Raw genomic sequence first — 16,209 nt, forward strand, 5'->3', positions numbered from 1 at the left:
GCACCGGTCTAGCCTCTGTGGTTCATGTTCAGTTGAGTCACCATGATTTACATCTTCCCAAATGCTCTGTCGGGCCGGGGTGTGGGGGACCCTTAGGGTTGGGGTTCAGCCTTTTGGAATAATGTGTTAAGGGTCACATTGATAATGATTGTGAAGTCATAGATCACCAAATACAGGCTGCCACCATCCATCCTCATCGCTGCTTCTGAGTTCTGCCACCACACATTCCAATCTTCTAACCCCATCAACGCCACCTTCCCAACCTTAGCTTCAGGCAAAAGTTATTCTTTTAACCCGCCCTTAATTTTTCACCAAAAACCAAAATCTCTCACGCCACCACAACCTTTGAACTCTTCAAGTACAAGACGGAGAAGAAACCAATTAAAATCCTTATCTCTTCTTCCCCCAAAAGGTTGGATTTTCAACCCCAATCCGACAGAGCATTTAGGAGGATATAAATCACAGTAACTCAGTAACTCAGTAGACATGACCAAATATCTGCACAAGAGATCTATCTACTATAGATATGATCTCCACACTGTCGTTGCCTAGTTGTAAACCTTAGAAGAGTATATTCAATCATGACTTTTGTAAAAAAAAACTTCTAAAATGATAGAGTTTAATAAACTTTTAGTGACTTTCGTAGAGTTGTTCAAAACTTTTAAAAACTTTGTAAGATTATAAAAGTCTATATAAAAAACATTCACAAATTTTTATAAACTTTTTTTACTTTAAAAAACTACAAAAGTCATTGAAATTCTAAATTGAATACATCCTTACAAGCATTCTGATAGTACTAATTCCACGCAATGCGGTCAAAGTAAGAAATACGACTAAGTTAAGGCAAGTCTTTTATTGATCGTGTAGAAGGACCTAATACAATCTAAATGACTATTCCGAGGGCCGACTGACTGCGGTCGGGCAGCTCTGTAAATAGCCTATCGATCGTTCCAAAAGTCCTTCACACTGTTGCCGCCGCGGGTATTTATAGCCACTAGACCGGAGACACAATTCCAGCCGGCCAGCATGTAACCCACGACGTGTCTCCACCCCGCGAGCCCTGCCTGTCAGCACGTAACGTTGCCACGTGCTTCTTCCTAGCTCTCTCATCCAAGGGCCATCGGTCGAGTGTTTGGAGACGTTGGTCGGGAGATGCACCGGTCGGGTCCGACCGGGTTCCTTCAAGAATATTCGATCTGTAAAACTGCATAAATAACAATAAAACACGTAGCATGTCGATCGGGGTATTCCCTACCACATTCAATGATTTCGATTCTTATAATTTTCTTACAAAACATGCATATTATAATATATCATAATATTTTTCTTATTATATAGTTCTTCACCCACATCAACATTCTCAACATTATTATTTTTATTCATAGTGTGGTGAGACTTATATACTGATTACTTATATAGTACTAATAAGCATCAAAAAAAAAAAAAAAAAAAAAAAAAAAAAAAAAAAAAAAAAAAAACTAAAAATTCCATAAGAAATTCATAACAATTTTATACACTAAAATCTATAGTAATAGAATTATTCAAATAAAATATTTTAAAATATAATTACTAGTTACCAGGACTATGTGGTCTAATGGTACCCGGGTTGGATTTCCATTTGGAAGATTATGAGTTCAAGCCTCAGTGGAGGCGTTATTGGTTCTTTGTGTTTCAGTAGGTTGAGAAAGTATATGAACAGATACTACAATGTAATAGAGCCAGTAACTTTCAACAAAAAAAATAATAAAATAATAAAAACAGATAATATATATATATAAGTTATACTTGAATATACTGCTAGGCATCAAGCAAAGAGCTATTATTTGCAATAGCAATTTAAGACTGCGATCAGCAACAAGATGCTACTGATTGCACCCCAAATTCCTGTTGGGAAAAATAGTTCGCTATTCGTAGTATCCTGTTGTTATACATACAGTTAGGCATCAAGCAAAGAGCTATTATTTGCAATAGCAATTTAAGACTGCGATCAGCAACAAGATGCTACTGATTGCACCCCAAATTCCTGTTGGGAAAAATAGTTCGCTATTCGTAGTATCCTGTTGTTATACATACAGTTAGGCATCAAGCAAAGAACTATTATTTGCAATAGCAATTTGGGACTGCGAGCAGCAACAAGGTGCTACTGATTGCACCCCAAATTCCTGTTAGGAACAATAGTTCGCTATTCGTAGTATCCTGTTGTCACACACACACATTACGAATATAAATATAAAGAGTATAAAAATCAAAATATAAAAGCATTTATATAAATATTATAAAATATATAGTAAAATTTGACAATAATAGATGCAAAATTTGATTTGTTAATGTATTTAAGGAGAAAAAAAATTGTTAAATGATGTTTAGAAGTTAGGGAGAAAAGTTTATAGAGAAATTTTAGAAGTTAGGGATAAAAAGTTCATAGAAAAAAAATTAAAAAATCAAAATATACAAGCAATAATTCAAGTTTTTAGAGAAAGATTGTAAAGTTTTGGAGAGAAAAATTTTTAGTAGAGTTTAGGTAAAAAAAAATATAGGATAATAAAGAAAAATAATTTATTAAATTTAGGTATAATGTTTATAAAGTTTAAATAGGTAGAAAAAAAATAGAGTTTAAATAAAAATAGAAAACCTTCAGGGCATGTTTGGTTCATAGAATAGGTCAGGAATGGAATAACATTTCTTGGAATAGACCTATTCCATCGTTTGGTTGGATCATTTTGTCATGGAAATAACATGCCTAGGAATGAACTATTACCTTCGCAAAGGGATCGAATAGCATTTCCTAGGGGGGGCCTTGGTATTAGCTGTTCGTCTCTCCGGCCAGAGAGACGAAGAGACCTTCGTCTCCATGGCTATGGAGACAAAGAACGGCCGGAGACAATTTTGTATCCGGCCGTTCTGTTTTTTTGATTTTTTTTAATTAATTTTGTTTAAAATTAATTTTAAAATTATTTTTATAATCCACAACCTCCACGTCAGCAAAGTATTAGGTAAATAGGTCATTTTAGACCTAATTGCATGAATTTGTGTAGTTCAAAGACCCAATTGTACTTTTTTTGAGTTCGATAGCCTGATTGCAACTTGGTGTGCAGTTCAGTGGTTTATTTGACCCTTATTCCTATTTTTTTTTAATACCACATTACTTTTATTAAAGACTATTTAAAAGTCTTAATCAAATAGCACCCGACTTTTAAAGACTATTTAAAAATCTTGATTGAATACCGTTGACTTTTAAAGGCTTCCAAAAAATTTGAATTAAATATCTCCAAACTTTTAAAGTTAAAAAAAAAAAAAAAAAAATCTTTAAAAGTCAATAAAGTCATGACTATATACACCCACTTAGTCGCTTTCCCCAAAAGTTGCCTATTGAACCAGTAAATTAAATCCATGTGAACAAAATCCTTCTCTTAAAGAAGTAAAGAGGGCTGGTTTCAAAAAAAAAAAAAAAAAAAAAAAAAAAAAAAAAGAAGAGGTAAAGAGGGAAGGAAGGGAGAGAGAACAAAATGGAAGGGCTCCTACCCTTCTGACTTCTTCAAAAATTTGGTCTCTAGAGTTTCTCTCCGATCCTGTATAGAATGAATGAAGAAATTTTTATTTCTTTCTCTTTTCTTAATCAATAAAATTTAGACATATAATAAGAGATTTACTTCTTGAGAATATAATACCTAATGGGTTGAGTTCACATGAAGACCACAATATATAGAGGACTATGTGGACTGATTACGGACATACAACAAATTAGTATCATGCACACAATGGCACACAAGAATACATGTAAACGTCAGGTTTCGAACCCAGGCTCTATTAATTAACAAACATATGCAAACGACATACAAACTGTGACACACGACTACATTAAGCCAAGCACACGACATACAGACTAATGGCACGCGACTACACCAGTCGTCCAGTCTGCACAGCCCTCTATAATATAGTGGTTCTCATTTGAACTTAACTCAATACCTAATTACCCATTCTAGTGCCTAAAACCCACAATCCAACATTCTCCCCTCCTTTGTTATCACAGCTCTCGTCTTCCTCCACTTTCCTCACTCCACCGTCCCAACCATCATCTACCTCCGGCATCGCCCCCAACACCACCAACAGCAAACCCCACAACCTCTAAACTTCGTATTTAACACCCTACGCCCCTCTCTACCATCCAACCACCTCACTATTGCTTCCAGAAACAAAATATAAAAGGGGCTCTCTATTAGGATAATGAGAAAAGAGAAAAGGGGGTGGTTGGTAAATAGGTGATAGCTGTTAACTGATTGGGTTAGTGGACTTGACTAGTTAATAACTTTAGCTGATAGTATAATGATGTTTGATAAATTAGCTGTCAGCTGATAGCTAATTACATGCAAAATGACTTTTTCAAAAAGCTGAACAAAAAAACTGTTTTGAATAACTTTTTGAATTTTAGCATTTTGTAGCAATAAGCTATTACAAAAAGCTAATTAATCAAACACTTAGAGCTAATAGTGATCAAATAAGTCAAAATTGACTGATAAGCTAATTATGTTACCAAATAGGGCCAAAAGCTCTATAATGGCCAAAGGCACCACCAATGACTAAGCCGCCCTCTTAGCAACCCCACATCAATTTTCCAAATTAAAAGAAGAATTAGAAGAAAAAGTGAATTTAAATTGAAGTGTGGAATGTCGATTAAAAAAAAAAAAAAAAAAAACAAACCTAAACAAGGTGCAATTGCTCAGATTATTCTCATGCCAATGAAAATCTCTGAACTGCCAGAACCCATAAACTAGATAGAAGCAGGAGATAGCAATAGTTACCTGCACCATAAGCCGTTAGAAGATGGCCGTGAAATATGTTAGCTGACAACCTAGCAACTAACATCATTAATTCCATGCAATCAACCAGGGCAGAAGCAAACTTAGAAATATCAGCAGACAAGTTTAACAACTTTGAGAATATCTTTTTCTTTGTTTTTTTACCCCTTCGCTTGGACGTGGGGAGGGCAGGAGAGTGCACTCAGAAGTAATTAAGTAAATCAGATGTAATAGAGTACCTTGTATAATATGGAATAAAACTTAGCCTTATTCAAAAGATAGAGCAGTAACTAATTTTTGGAAAAGGTTGCTACATAAGCCAACTTAAATTCTGGAGGGATTGGAATGCTTCTCAATCCAATATAGAAAGAAATACGGTGAAAATTTTACATAGTTTAGAAACATTCTCAATATAAAAGATGCAAATTGAAGATTCTGGTCTTTAAGCAAAGAGATGTTTTTTTGGGGGGGAGGGTTACAATAAAGACGTCATTTGCATTTGTTCCTGGAACTTGGGAAGAATCACCAGTCCAAAACAAAAACAGTGATGGATTTATGAAGGAATCTGCACAATGAATAGGAAAAACATAAAAAACTTTTGTTTGCGAAAGAATTTTTGCATAAAACAAAAAAGTATTGGAAGTTCAAAAAGTTAAATAAAAGTTTTAGTTCATTAGAATCATTAAAAAATAATAATATAATACGTAGAAGGAAATTTAGAAAAACACCAACAAACATTAGCTCAAAGTCTATTCACGATAAAGAAAGTTTAGTTGTAGAAGTCCTCAATTAATTTTTGGTAAAATTACAGAACCATTAGCCATGACACAATGTTGCATCATTAGGGGCTTATCCAATCTAGCATAATCTAATACCTCCAGAGACGGTAAACTGGCTTCAAAACATACACTTACCTTAGCAGAGCAGGGAACATGATGGTCAGTTGGACATGACTTAGGTCATTAGATCCATGAAACAGAACTCATAAAAGGTTCCTCCATACTGAGGAAGAAGTGTGCGTACATCAAACAATTATTAAGAAGACCGACTATGATAAGAAATGGACATGTAAAAGCAGTGGAAATTATGGGGTAACGGGTAACCTAAGATACAAGTCTGTTAAATTCTATTCAACCGACTCTTTTCTTTCATGTTTATTCTTTTCTTATTATATGCTTTTTTTGTTTGGTAAAAAGTACTTGCATGGAAAGAGGTATTATAAATCCTTCAAATCTCTTTGTTTTCTAGCATCCTAGGCAATATTATTGATAACAGTATGCTGAATTATTCAAGGAGAAGGGAAAAAAAAAAAAAAAAAAAAAAAAAAAAAAAAAAAAAAAGCAACAACAACCAGAACTATAATAACCGGTCTGTTTCTTTTAACCAGTAACCATAATAATAATAACAATAACAACAACAACAACAACAACAATAATAATAATAATACAAGTTCTCTATTAACAGAAAATATAACAACAGATTCCATACAAATCATCAAACTATCAGGTCAACTACAAATCTACTAAGCCTTTGGCTTTATTCCCAGTGCAAGATAGTAGATTATGTTTGGTTTTTAGCATGTTCAATGCAAGCTATAGAGTAGCATATAATTTGATTCTTATTATCAGATTGCTCAAATGCATCAAAAACATTCATATGAGTTTAGGGCTCCACCATCTATTTCTACCAAAAATTAAGGCAATATAGGTTATAGATAACTATCCAATTGTATAGAGCAAATATCATAAGACAAACGAATAAACAACATAATAATATGGAGTAATATACCTTCTGCAGTCCTAACGACCACGCCCCATATAGGGAGCACCTCCTTGTGGCCTCACACCTCCATGTCCCATCTGCGGGTTTTGATATCCTCCCTGCATTCCTGGCTGAATTCCATAGCCAGCTGCAGCACCCTGGGCCCCATATCCTGTTGAGTTGTTCATCCCAGGTGGCACTCCCTGAGGATTCACAGGCCCAAGCCCTCCAAGAAAGTTGCCTATCCCAAATCCACCTCCTTGGGTGGCCAACAATGCTGTCAGTGCCTGCCCAAGAACCGGGGCAACTGCAGGATTGAATCCCACAGGTGCAGGACCAGGTGGTGGCCGAATTAAATGCCCCGTTGAAGTAGTTGCACTTCCAACTCCACCAGCTGAATACTTTCCCTTCTTTGCTGTATGCTGATAGTATTGTTGCTGCTTATGATGATGTTGATGTTGAGCTTGAGGTTGACGGAAATTCTTATTTTGCTTTGGACCATCAATTGCCTTAGAGCAATTCAATGGTTGCCCCTCGAAAATCTTATGGGGCTCCTCCAATGCCTTCATTGCACCCTCAGCTGTCTTGTACACAAACAAGCAGAAACCTTTTGGTTTCCCTGATAGCTTATCCAACCCCAATGGTCCCTCCTCAATCTCCCCATACTTAGAAAAGAATGCGAATAGTTTCTGGGGATCAAAATTTGCAGAAACATTGCTAACGAAAATCTTCCTCTGAGTATACTCAGAGACTGGAGGTGTATTAGGAGGTGGCGCAGATCCAGGTCCAGGCCCAGGCCCAGAAGAAGCCAGTTGACACGAGGCCATCCGATTCCCAATCTTCTTCTGCGGCTCTTTCAAAGCTTTCCTAGCTCCACTCCGGTGCTTGAAGAGTATAAATGCATATCCTTTCGACTTCCCGGAGACTTTATCAGTAACGGCCTTGCAGTCCTCGATCTCACCATACTTGCCGAACACATTGGTTAGGGTTTCGGCCGTGGCGTCCCATCCCAGACCGTGCACAAAAATTTTCCGATGCGAGGGGTCTTTATCGGCCCATGCCGTAACATTTTCCATGAAATCTCGATGTTTGGTTACAGCCTCCTGAACAATCAACATCAGCTGGTCCTTCGAGAAGGGTTCCAGAACCTTCTCGAGAGGTTCTTCCTCTAAATCCTCCTCCTCCTCCCCTCCGTTAGCTGTTCTAGCCGGAACGGCGTCGTCAGAGCAATTTCCTTTCCCTTTTTCAGCCCCATTACCATTCAAGTCCTCAACTTCCATCTGCTCCGGCTGCTCTCCCGGACCCTCTCCAACTTCTTTCTTTACTAATACTTGCTCCTTCTCTTCTTGGGCCACTTGATTGGTTGATTCCGGTTCGGGATCAACTTCCGGTTGCGACTGTTCTTGTTCTTCAACTTTGACCTGTTCTTGGACTGGTTCCGGTTGGGGTTGAGGTTCGGGCTGCTGGGAAGCCCGAGACTTTCGCTTCTTGGCCATTGCTAGGCTGAATAATAGAGCTCTCAGATGGGGAAGCTGGCAAGGGTTTCGGAGAAATAAAATCAGGAAAGAGGAAAGCGATATGACGAATGAGCAGCCTGATTTTGCTGTGTACAGTGCGTATACATATATATGAAATTTTAATTTGATAACTTAATAAGTTTCCGGGCCTCTTAAACCTGCCTCAGTTTATAAAGACAAATTTTCAATTAAACTAAATTGCAATTTTGGTCCTCAATATAGGGTCTTATTAATTGCACTTCACAACTTTCAAAATTATTAACTTAGTAACTTAACTATTTAAATTTTATCACTTTTAACAGCTAAAACTCACTAAAAAATTTTAATGATTAAAATAATGAAGATATTTTAATATTTTTGCATTTCATTTCTTTCTCATTCATTCCTTCGCCGGCGAAGAAAATCATCAGTGAACGTCGTGGTGGAGGCCGACAAAGTACTCGCCGGTGAAGACAATGGTCATTGGGGAACGGGACGGTGTTGTACGGCGGGTGCAAAAAAACTAGCTAAATTTGGCTCCAATATTTTCTTGATGTAATTTAGTTGTAATTGAATTGTAATTCAATAAAGACTTTTTTTTTTAATTGAATGAAGGCTTCAATTACAGTGTTTGGTTGGAGAGAATTGCAATTCCCTCATTTTGTTGAATTGTAATTCATGGGGTAACCCCATGAAATGTAATTCAATGCTTTTCGGAAAGAAAAAAGTGTAAGAAAGGACAAAAATACCCTTGTTGATTGTTATTATTATTATTATTACACAAGGACATTTTAGTCTTTATACCACTTTTTCCTTCTCATCCCCATTAATTCTAGGGTGTGTTTGGTTCACACATGAGAATCGGAATCGGAATGGGTATCAAATACTTGGTAATGGTAATGAGTTTTGGTAAAAGTATTTAACATGTTTGGTAGTAGGGTGAAATGGGAATGATTACTAATAGTAGTGCTTGAGAATAATTGAAGCATGTGATCCATCTCAACTAAAAGCCTAAGCTGATAGTTGGATACACATTAATGGATATATACTCACACGCCCCCTCACATGTACGGTGGATTCCAACCAACACGTGGACCGGTAAACCGTAGTCGTTTACGAGTGGCGTTGAGATTCGAACCCTCTGATACCAAATTGAAGCATGTGCTCCATCTCAACTAAAAGCCTAAGCTGATAGTTGGATACACATTAATGGATATATACTCACAAAAATGAATAAGGGAATGAAACCCTTGTTTTATTTGGGTATGGGTTTTTCAATTGATGGGGTATTCGAAACTCATAGTAGTTTTCTAAAAACCTATCAACCAAACAATAACAATTACTTTCATACCCATTCCTATGGGCAAAACCCATCAACCAAACACACCCCTATTCTTCCCTACCAAACAATGTAATTTGAATTCCTACATTATTCCTACCTTGTTCTTTTCCCACCAAATTACAATTCTTTTCCTTCCTCCCAACCAAACACATCGTAAATGTGCAAACCTAGAAAAGTGTAAAAATTACAGATTTTAGTGTTCGCGTTTGCATAGTAAAGTTGGTGATAAATACGAAAATGTTACTACATTTTTTTTTTTAAATCTAATCTGGTGCGTTTAATTTTTTCCAGATGTAAAGTTGTTATTAGTTCTTAGTTTTCTCCTACGTACTTGTTCTCATATGATCACACACACACACACACACACACACACACACACAACACACACACACACACACACACACACACACACACATATATATATATATATATATATAGAGAGAGAGAGAGAGGAAGGTTCAAGTGCGGCAGTGTACTTAGGTGCAGCGGTGCGGTTAATTGTAGGCCATTAGATTAGATAAATCCAACGAATCACATTCATCCAGGCTTTTCCGATATTTTCGCTCACGTTCTCACACTACACGAACTGTAAGGTTAAAGTCGTCATTGGGCACCTGAATATATCAAATCATAGTGCCGTGTGTTTTATGTTCGTTATTGGTGCATTATTAACCTTACTGTGGTGTATTTGATGATTCGTGGTTGTGCCAAGTTCAGGTGCGCCCGCGCCTTCTCATGCGGTCAGTGCGGGTGCACTAATAGTTATACAAATATACACCATCCATGTTAGAAAATGCACACCAAAAAAACATGCACAAATTAGATACGCATCACCAGAACGCACCATTAGGTATGAATAAAAGCATCATACAGTGTTCAGAAATACACCATTAGGGTGGTGAGTTATATGGTGTATTTTTTGGGTGTGTTGTGTATTTTTTGGTGTATTTGTGCATTTCATTGTGGTGCTTTTTCCTAACACTATTGGTGTATTTTGTTAACAATGTTGGTATATTCTGATAAGTGACTGATATAAATGACCACTACAATTACCATAACACCCCCCACTTATCAGGACGCACTTAAATCTTTAAATCTTCAGAAATTAGCCGCTGCCGTTAGATTAAGCAAAATGGACGATGCTGATATAGCCGCACCGCCGCACCTAAAGCCACTGCCGCATTTGAGCGCTAATATATATATATATATATATATATATATATATATATATATATATATATATATATATATATATATATATTGCCTTATGCTTGACAGGTTAAAATTTTTTTTTTTTTGAAGCAAAAACAGAACAATATCATTAATAACTCAAAAGAGAAGCGATACACGGGGGCGGGTAGTCAAACCACGACCCTAGGACAGACGGGGAATCGGTTGCCCGAGCTAGTACATGAGCGACCTGATTCGCTGACCTTTTGATATGGCGAACTCTGATGTTCCCAATATCACTAGCAAGCTTTAAACATTGCTTTACAATGGAACCAACATAAGAAAAATCAACACAACTAGAATTAAAAGCAGTAGAAAAATTTAAGCAATCAGTCTCGACTATTGCATTATTTCTATTTAGACCCTTCAGCCAGGTTAGAGTTCTTTCGACCGCAGTAGCTTCGGCTAGCAAAGGATCATCTAAACACCCCAAGTGGCCGCCATGTGCTGCGATAAAACGCCCTGTATGGTCACGTATCACCGCACCAAAGCCCGCACCGTCTCCAAAGAGGGCAGCGTCAACGTTGCAAGTGATCCATCCGTGCGGCGGTGGGCTCCAGTTGGTTATAGCTGAATCATTTGATCTGTCGGCGTGCGGTGGCGTACGCAGAGATTGCCAGAGTTGTTGCAAAGCACCAGCCTGAGCTCGAAGACTTTGCGTGTGTTTATATTCCGCCTTCCAGATTTGGTCATTCCTCGCATTCCACAAGGTCCAGAACACCGCTGCCATACGAATAGCCTCGTCCAGCATAGTAGTCCCCAAGAGATCCTCCATTAATCCTTGTACTGATCGTCCACGAAGTATGTCGCTATCGTCCCACACCTGTTGTGCCGTGTTGCAGTCGCATAATAAGTGTTCTATTGTCTCGAGCGGATAGCCACAAAAAGTGCAACCTCCACCGATCCAAACTCTACGTACCTTTAGAATCTCTTTGACCGGAAGAATAGCTCTCGCGCACTTCCACAGCAGGTTTTTGACTTTAGGAGGAATCGGAAGCTTCCATAACTTGTGCCAGTGCGTAAAGCCACCAGGTGAGACCGTCTCCTCCTCGTTCGACGTTAGGATCCGGTACCCATGCCTTACCGAGTACAGCCCGCGGATGTCGTCCTTCCACCGCCAAGAATCCGGGTATTGTGGCGAAACCGGTGTTGCCAGAATTCGGGGAACATCGCTCTCGAGGAAAAGATCACGAATTATTTCCGTATCCCAGTCTCCATGTGGCGTTAGTAGCCCGCTGACCTTCGCCTCCTTCAAAGCTTCTGTGCATGGGGTATGCAACTTTGGGTTGGCCAAGTCCGATAACCATGGCCATCCCCAGACTGCAGAATCCAAACCGTTACCAATACGTCGTGCCGTGCCCTTTTTTAGAAGAGGTTGCCCTGCCAAAATACTTCGCCATAAATAGCTCGGATTGTTTCCGAGTTGTGCGTCTAAGAAGTCGCTATGTGGATAGTACTTCGCTTTCAGTATCCGAGCAACAAGAGAGTCCGGGTAGATTAATAATCGCCAGCCCTGTTTTGCCAGTAAAGCCAAATTAAATTCATGAAGTCGTTTAAACCCCATGCCACCTTGTTTCTTTGGGACAGCCAAACGCCTCCAACTCATCCAGTGGATGCCAGATTTCCCGGAACTATTTTCGCCCCACCAATAGCGATTAAACAGTTTTTCAATAGTAGAGCAGAGTCGTTCAGGCAATAGAAAAACAGACATGGTGAATATAGGTAAAGCTTGCGCTATACTTTTTAGTAATACCTCTTTGCCTGCTCTAGAAAGAAGCTTCTGTTGCCAGCCTCCAATTCGTTCACGCACTTTTTGTTCAATAAACTGGAAAGTCCTGGTTTTGTTGCGGCCCAACGCCGAAGGCAATCCCAGGTATTTGCCTAAGTCCGTGGTTTCTTGGACCCCCACGCAATCTGCTACTGTTCGACGGGTAGCGTGATCCGTATTTGAGCTAAACATGGCATTGGACTTTTCGTAGTTGATGACTTGGCCTGAAGCTGCGCTGTACATCTCTAAGCAGTCTTTTATCGTCTGGGCCTCCTCGGATGTAGCTCTGAAAAATAGTAAGCTATCGTCTGCGAAGAATAAGTGTGATACTGATGGAGCACCACGCGCAATGCGGATCCCATGGATGTCACCTCTTGCTTCGGCTTGCTGTAGCAAAATAGAGAGCCCCTCAGCACACAAAATGAAGAGGTAAGGTGACAAAGGGTCGCCCTGTCGGATACCCCGAGTCGGGATTACTGATCCCGCTGGATCCCCGTTTACCTGAATGTTGTAAGTCACAGTAGTGACACACATCATAAGTAGCTCGATCCACCCTTGAGTAAATCCCAAAGCCGCAAGCATCCCCTTTAAAAATCCCCATTCCATCCGGTCGTAGGCCTTGGCCATGTCAAGTTTCAAAGCTGTCCACCCCATTATGCCTCCGGATTTCCGTCTTAAGTAGTGTCCTACTTCCCCTGCGACGATTATGTTGTCCGTTAAAAGCCTGTCTGGGACAAACGCACTTTGAGTCATAGAGACCACACTTTGTAACACTTCTTTTAATCTGTTTGCAAGCATTTTAGCCAGCACCTTGTAAGCTACGTTGCATAACGCAATCAGTCTAAGATCAGAGACTTTTTCAGGCATTTTCTTTTTAGGAATCAGAACAATGTTGGACTCGTTAAGTCCTTGCGGTAGGTTTCTGTTAATTACACAATTGGTAATAAAAATGAACAGATCGTGACCCAAAATAGGCCAGAAATGTTGGAAGAAAGCAGGAGTCATACCATCTGGTCCCGGTGCCTTCTCCGGGGCCATTGAGAAGAGAGCAGTTTTAACTTCTGCCAATGTGAAAAGCAGCTTAAGTGCCTCATTCATGCGTGTTGTTACGCGGCACGGTACTCTCTCAAATATGTCCATGGCCGAGCTCGCTGTCCGGAAGATATTTTCATAGTATTGTAATATCTCCATTTTCATCGCGTCCCCCTGCACCCAACCGCCATCCTCGTTTTTGATTTGCTTCAAAAAATTGCGCCTTCGCCGTGTCGATGCTGACTTGTGGAAGTATTTAGTGTTCAGATCGCCGTGTTGTAGCCACAATTGTTTCGATCGCTGCTTCCAGAAAATCTCCTCCTGGCGCATGATAGTCAGCAATTCTCCTTCAATTAGCATATACTCATTAACAGACTGTTGATCCCGGGCATCTCTGAGAACTTCCAATATGTTGCGTAACTTTTTTGCTTGCGTGCCAAACTTGTTATAATATTCTTTTCCCCATCGACTAAGTTGCCGGCCACATTCAGCAATTCGTTGATGAAACAATTCTCCGCTCGAACGACGCCACACTTGCTCCACGACCTTCCCACACCCTTCGTCAAGAATCCACGCTGACTCAAATTTAAATGCTTTCCGCCCTCCTCGAATATTAAGCATTTCCAGACTAAGGAAAATAGCATTATGGTCAGACGTAAATGTTAGCAAATTTTCAACCTCAGCTTCCTCAAAAATGTCCGACCACTCCGCCGTCGCTACGGCTCTATCAAGCCGCTCCTCGACCCACGCTTCTGTTCCACGGCCCCGTTCCCACGTGAAACGGCTTCCCAGCATGCCAAGATCCATAAGTTGGCAATCTTCCAGAGCATCATTAAAGCCCTCAATAAGAGCCGATGATTGTGGATGTGGCCCTCTTTTTTCTGACTGGCAAGAGATGTCATTGAAGTCACCAATGACGAACCACGGGAGTTGAGACCTATTCTTGAGCTCACGCAAGAAATCCCATGATAGATGTCGTTTAGATTGATCGGGGTTTCCGTAGAAGCCAGTCATCCGCCAATCCGGCTTTCCTGGTAACGAGACCACAGCATCTATATGACTTTCTGAATAGCTAAGAATCGATACCATATTTTTATCCCGCCAGAAGAGTGCTAGACCACCACCCATACCTGTTCTATCCACCGAGAGTAAACCTTCAAATCCCATCCGTATCCTTGTTTCCTCCACTTTATTTGCAGTAGCTTTTGTTTCAATAATAAAAACCAAACTGGGTCGCTTTCTGGAGATAAATCCCAGAAGTTCATGAACTGTCCGGTCGCTACCCAACCCCCGGCAGTTCCAGCATAACGTGCTCATTGGGCAGGGCGAGTCTGTAGGATCAGACCCGCCGAAGATGAGTTTTTTGGATTCTCAGCCATGACAACATCAATTCCCTCCGTACTCCCCGCCCTACGTCTCTTCAGATCGCCTTGTAAACCAGTACTCTCCGCTAAAGCCACTTCTGCACTCGGAGAAGCAACCTGTCCAGGATTTGCCGATGGCGGTGAAACCGGGGGTAGTTCGGCCAGAAGCCATTTCGCACCTACTGGTCGGACCTGTCGCCTTTGCCCAGCTCTCATCCACGGTCCATAGGGGAAAGTGTCCGGCTCCAATCCTTCTTCGTACACCCTCTTACAGAACTTGTCAGAGTGTCCCAGGATCCCGCAGCAAAAACAAAATATACCGAGACGTTCGTATTTAAAGCTTACCCAATGAATTGATCCATCTTTACGGCACAGTTTCATACGCCTCTTCAATGGAGCGTTGACGTCCATACGTACTCTGATGCGGAGAAAACTCCGCCATGTGCCCCCGAAATTGTTTTGATCGGCGGTAATGAATTCCCCGATGTAGTCTCCGATGCGCTGAATGAAGTCCGAGGAGGCATAAATAGTGGGTAGATCATGGATTTGCACCCAAAATGATACCTTGTTGAGAGGGACTTCTTCTGGATTCCCACCAGCAAGCACCTTGTCGCACACGAACATGTGATTCTCAAAGGTCCAGGGGCCATCCTCCATCACGCGGGTCAAATCCTTCAGATGCGGAAACTGGAACACAAAGAGATTATCATCGATCGGTTGGACGCGCACCCCCATCACCGGGCGCCAGACCGAAGCCATCACCTGCTGCATGTGTTCATGTTTGATCGGCCGCTCGGTTAGAAAACGGCCAACGATCTCATGATGATTGATCGGAGCCATTGGGGTCTGGATGTCCGGAGCTTCCAGGCCAGTCTCCTCCTCCGTCGCTAACGACAGAATCGCACAGCCATCTTCAATCGCAGTGATATCCATCGCCTCGGGTTGATGTGGATAAATATAGACACCGGTGTCCCTGGAAACGATCAAGGTTGCAGATCGATCTTGAAACGATAGAATGCCAATCGTCGATAGCACTTCTAGAACCGTGGTGGATAGACCACACACGATTACGAACGCGAACAGATCGTCGATGTGATGATCGAAGAAACACCCGTCTGTGGATAGATTACCAATGAGATAATCGAAAAAGCACCGGAATGTGGATAGATCGTCGATACACGGAGTGGCGGAATGGGGATATGTGGATCGGAAGCAAGCAGTAATGATGTAGAGAACGTAAGCACTGGTATTGAGAGTCATGCATAACCTGCATGTATAATAAAGCCATGCAACGACGTGGAGGAGAACATGATCGCATAGTGGAATGAAAAACGCCATAATGGGTAGGAAACCCTAGAAATCTAGGGAGATACTCTCCAAGAGGGACTCAGAGAGAGGCCACGATCACAATTTGACAGGT

General features: G+C 40.5%; 2 protein-coding genes and 1 long non-coding RNA gene across 4 annotated transcripts; 1 reads left to right on the forward strand and 2 right to left on the reverse strand.

Moving 5' to 3' along the window:
* The first annotated feature begins 3,993 nt into the window (after positions 1-3,993).
* On the forward strand, positions 3,994-4,672 carry LOC109160246. The gene is made up of 2 exons (XR_002050725.1): positions 3,994-4,247; positions 4,548-4,672. It is a non-coding gene; the product is annotated as an uncharacterized LOC109160246 (long non-coding RNA).
* Positions 4,673-5,013: 341 nt separating this feature from the next.
* LOC109160245 (UBP1-associated protein 2B-like) lies at positions 5,014-8,169 on the reverse strand. Of its 2 annotated transcripts, XR_002050724.1 has the most exons (3): positions 6,585-8,169; positions 5,711-5,800; positions 5,014-5,361 (listed from the first exon to the last, which is right to left on the reverse strand). XR_002050724.1 is itself a non-coding variant. In XM_019308509.1 (2 exons), the coding sequence occupies exon 1, from the start codon at positions 8,051-8,053 to the stop codon at positions 6,596-6,598; it is 1,458 nt and encodes a 485-aa protein (XP_019164054.1). In that variant the 5' UTR covers positions 8,054-8,168; the 3' UTR covers positions 5,014-5,361; positions 6,585-6,595. The 2 variants fall into 2 exon arrangements, 1 of the variants encoding a protein (XP_019164054.1); XM_019308509.1 differs by lacking the exon at positions 5,711-5,800 and having other exon boundaries at positions 6,585-8,168.
* A 2,547-nt stretch (positions 8,170-10,716) lies between these two features.
* On the reverse strand, positions 10,717-14,742 carry LOC109159798. The gene has a single exon (XM_019307909.1). The coding sequence runs from the start codon at positions 14,740-14,742 to the stop codon at positions 10,717-10,719; it is 4,026 nt and encodes a 1,341-aa protein (XP_019163454.1).
* Between the last annotated feature and the right edge of the window lie 1,467 nt (positions 14,743-16,209).

The sequence above is a fragment of the Ipomoea nil genome, unplaced genomic scaffold (genome assembly GCF_001879475.1).
Source record: "Ipomoea nil cultivar Tokyo-kokei standard unplaced genomic scaffold, Asagao_1.1 scaffold2845, whole genome shotgun sequence".
NCBI classification, from domain to species: domain Eukaryota; kingdom Viridiplantae; phylum Streptophyta; class Magnoliopsida; order Solanales; family Convolvulaceae; genus Ipomoea; species Ipomoea nil.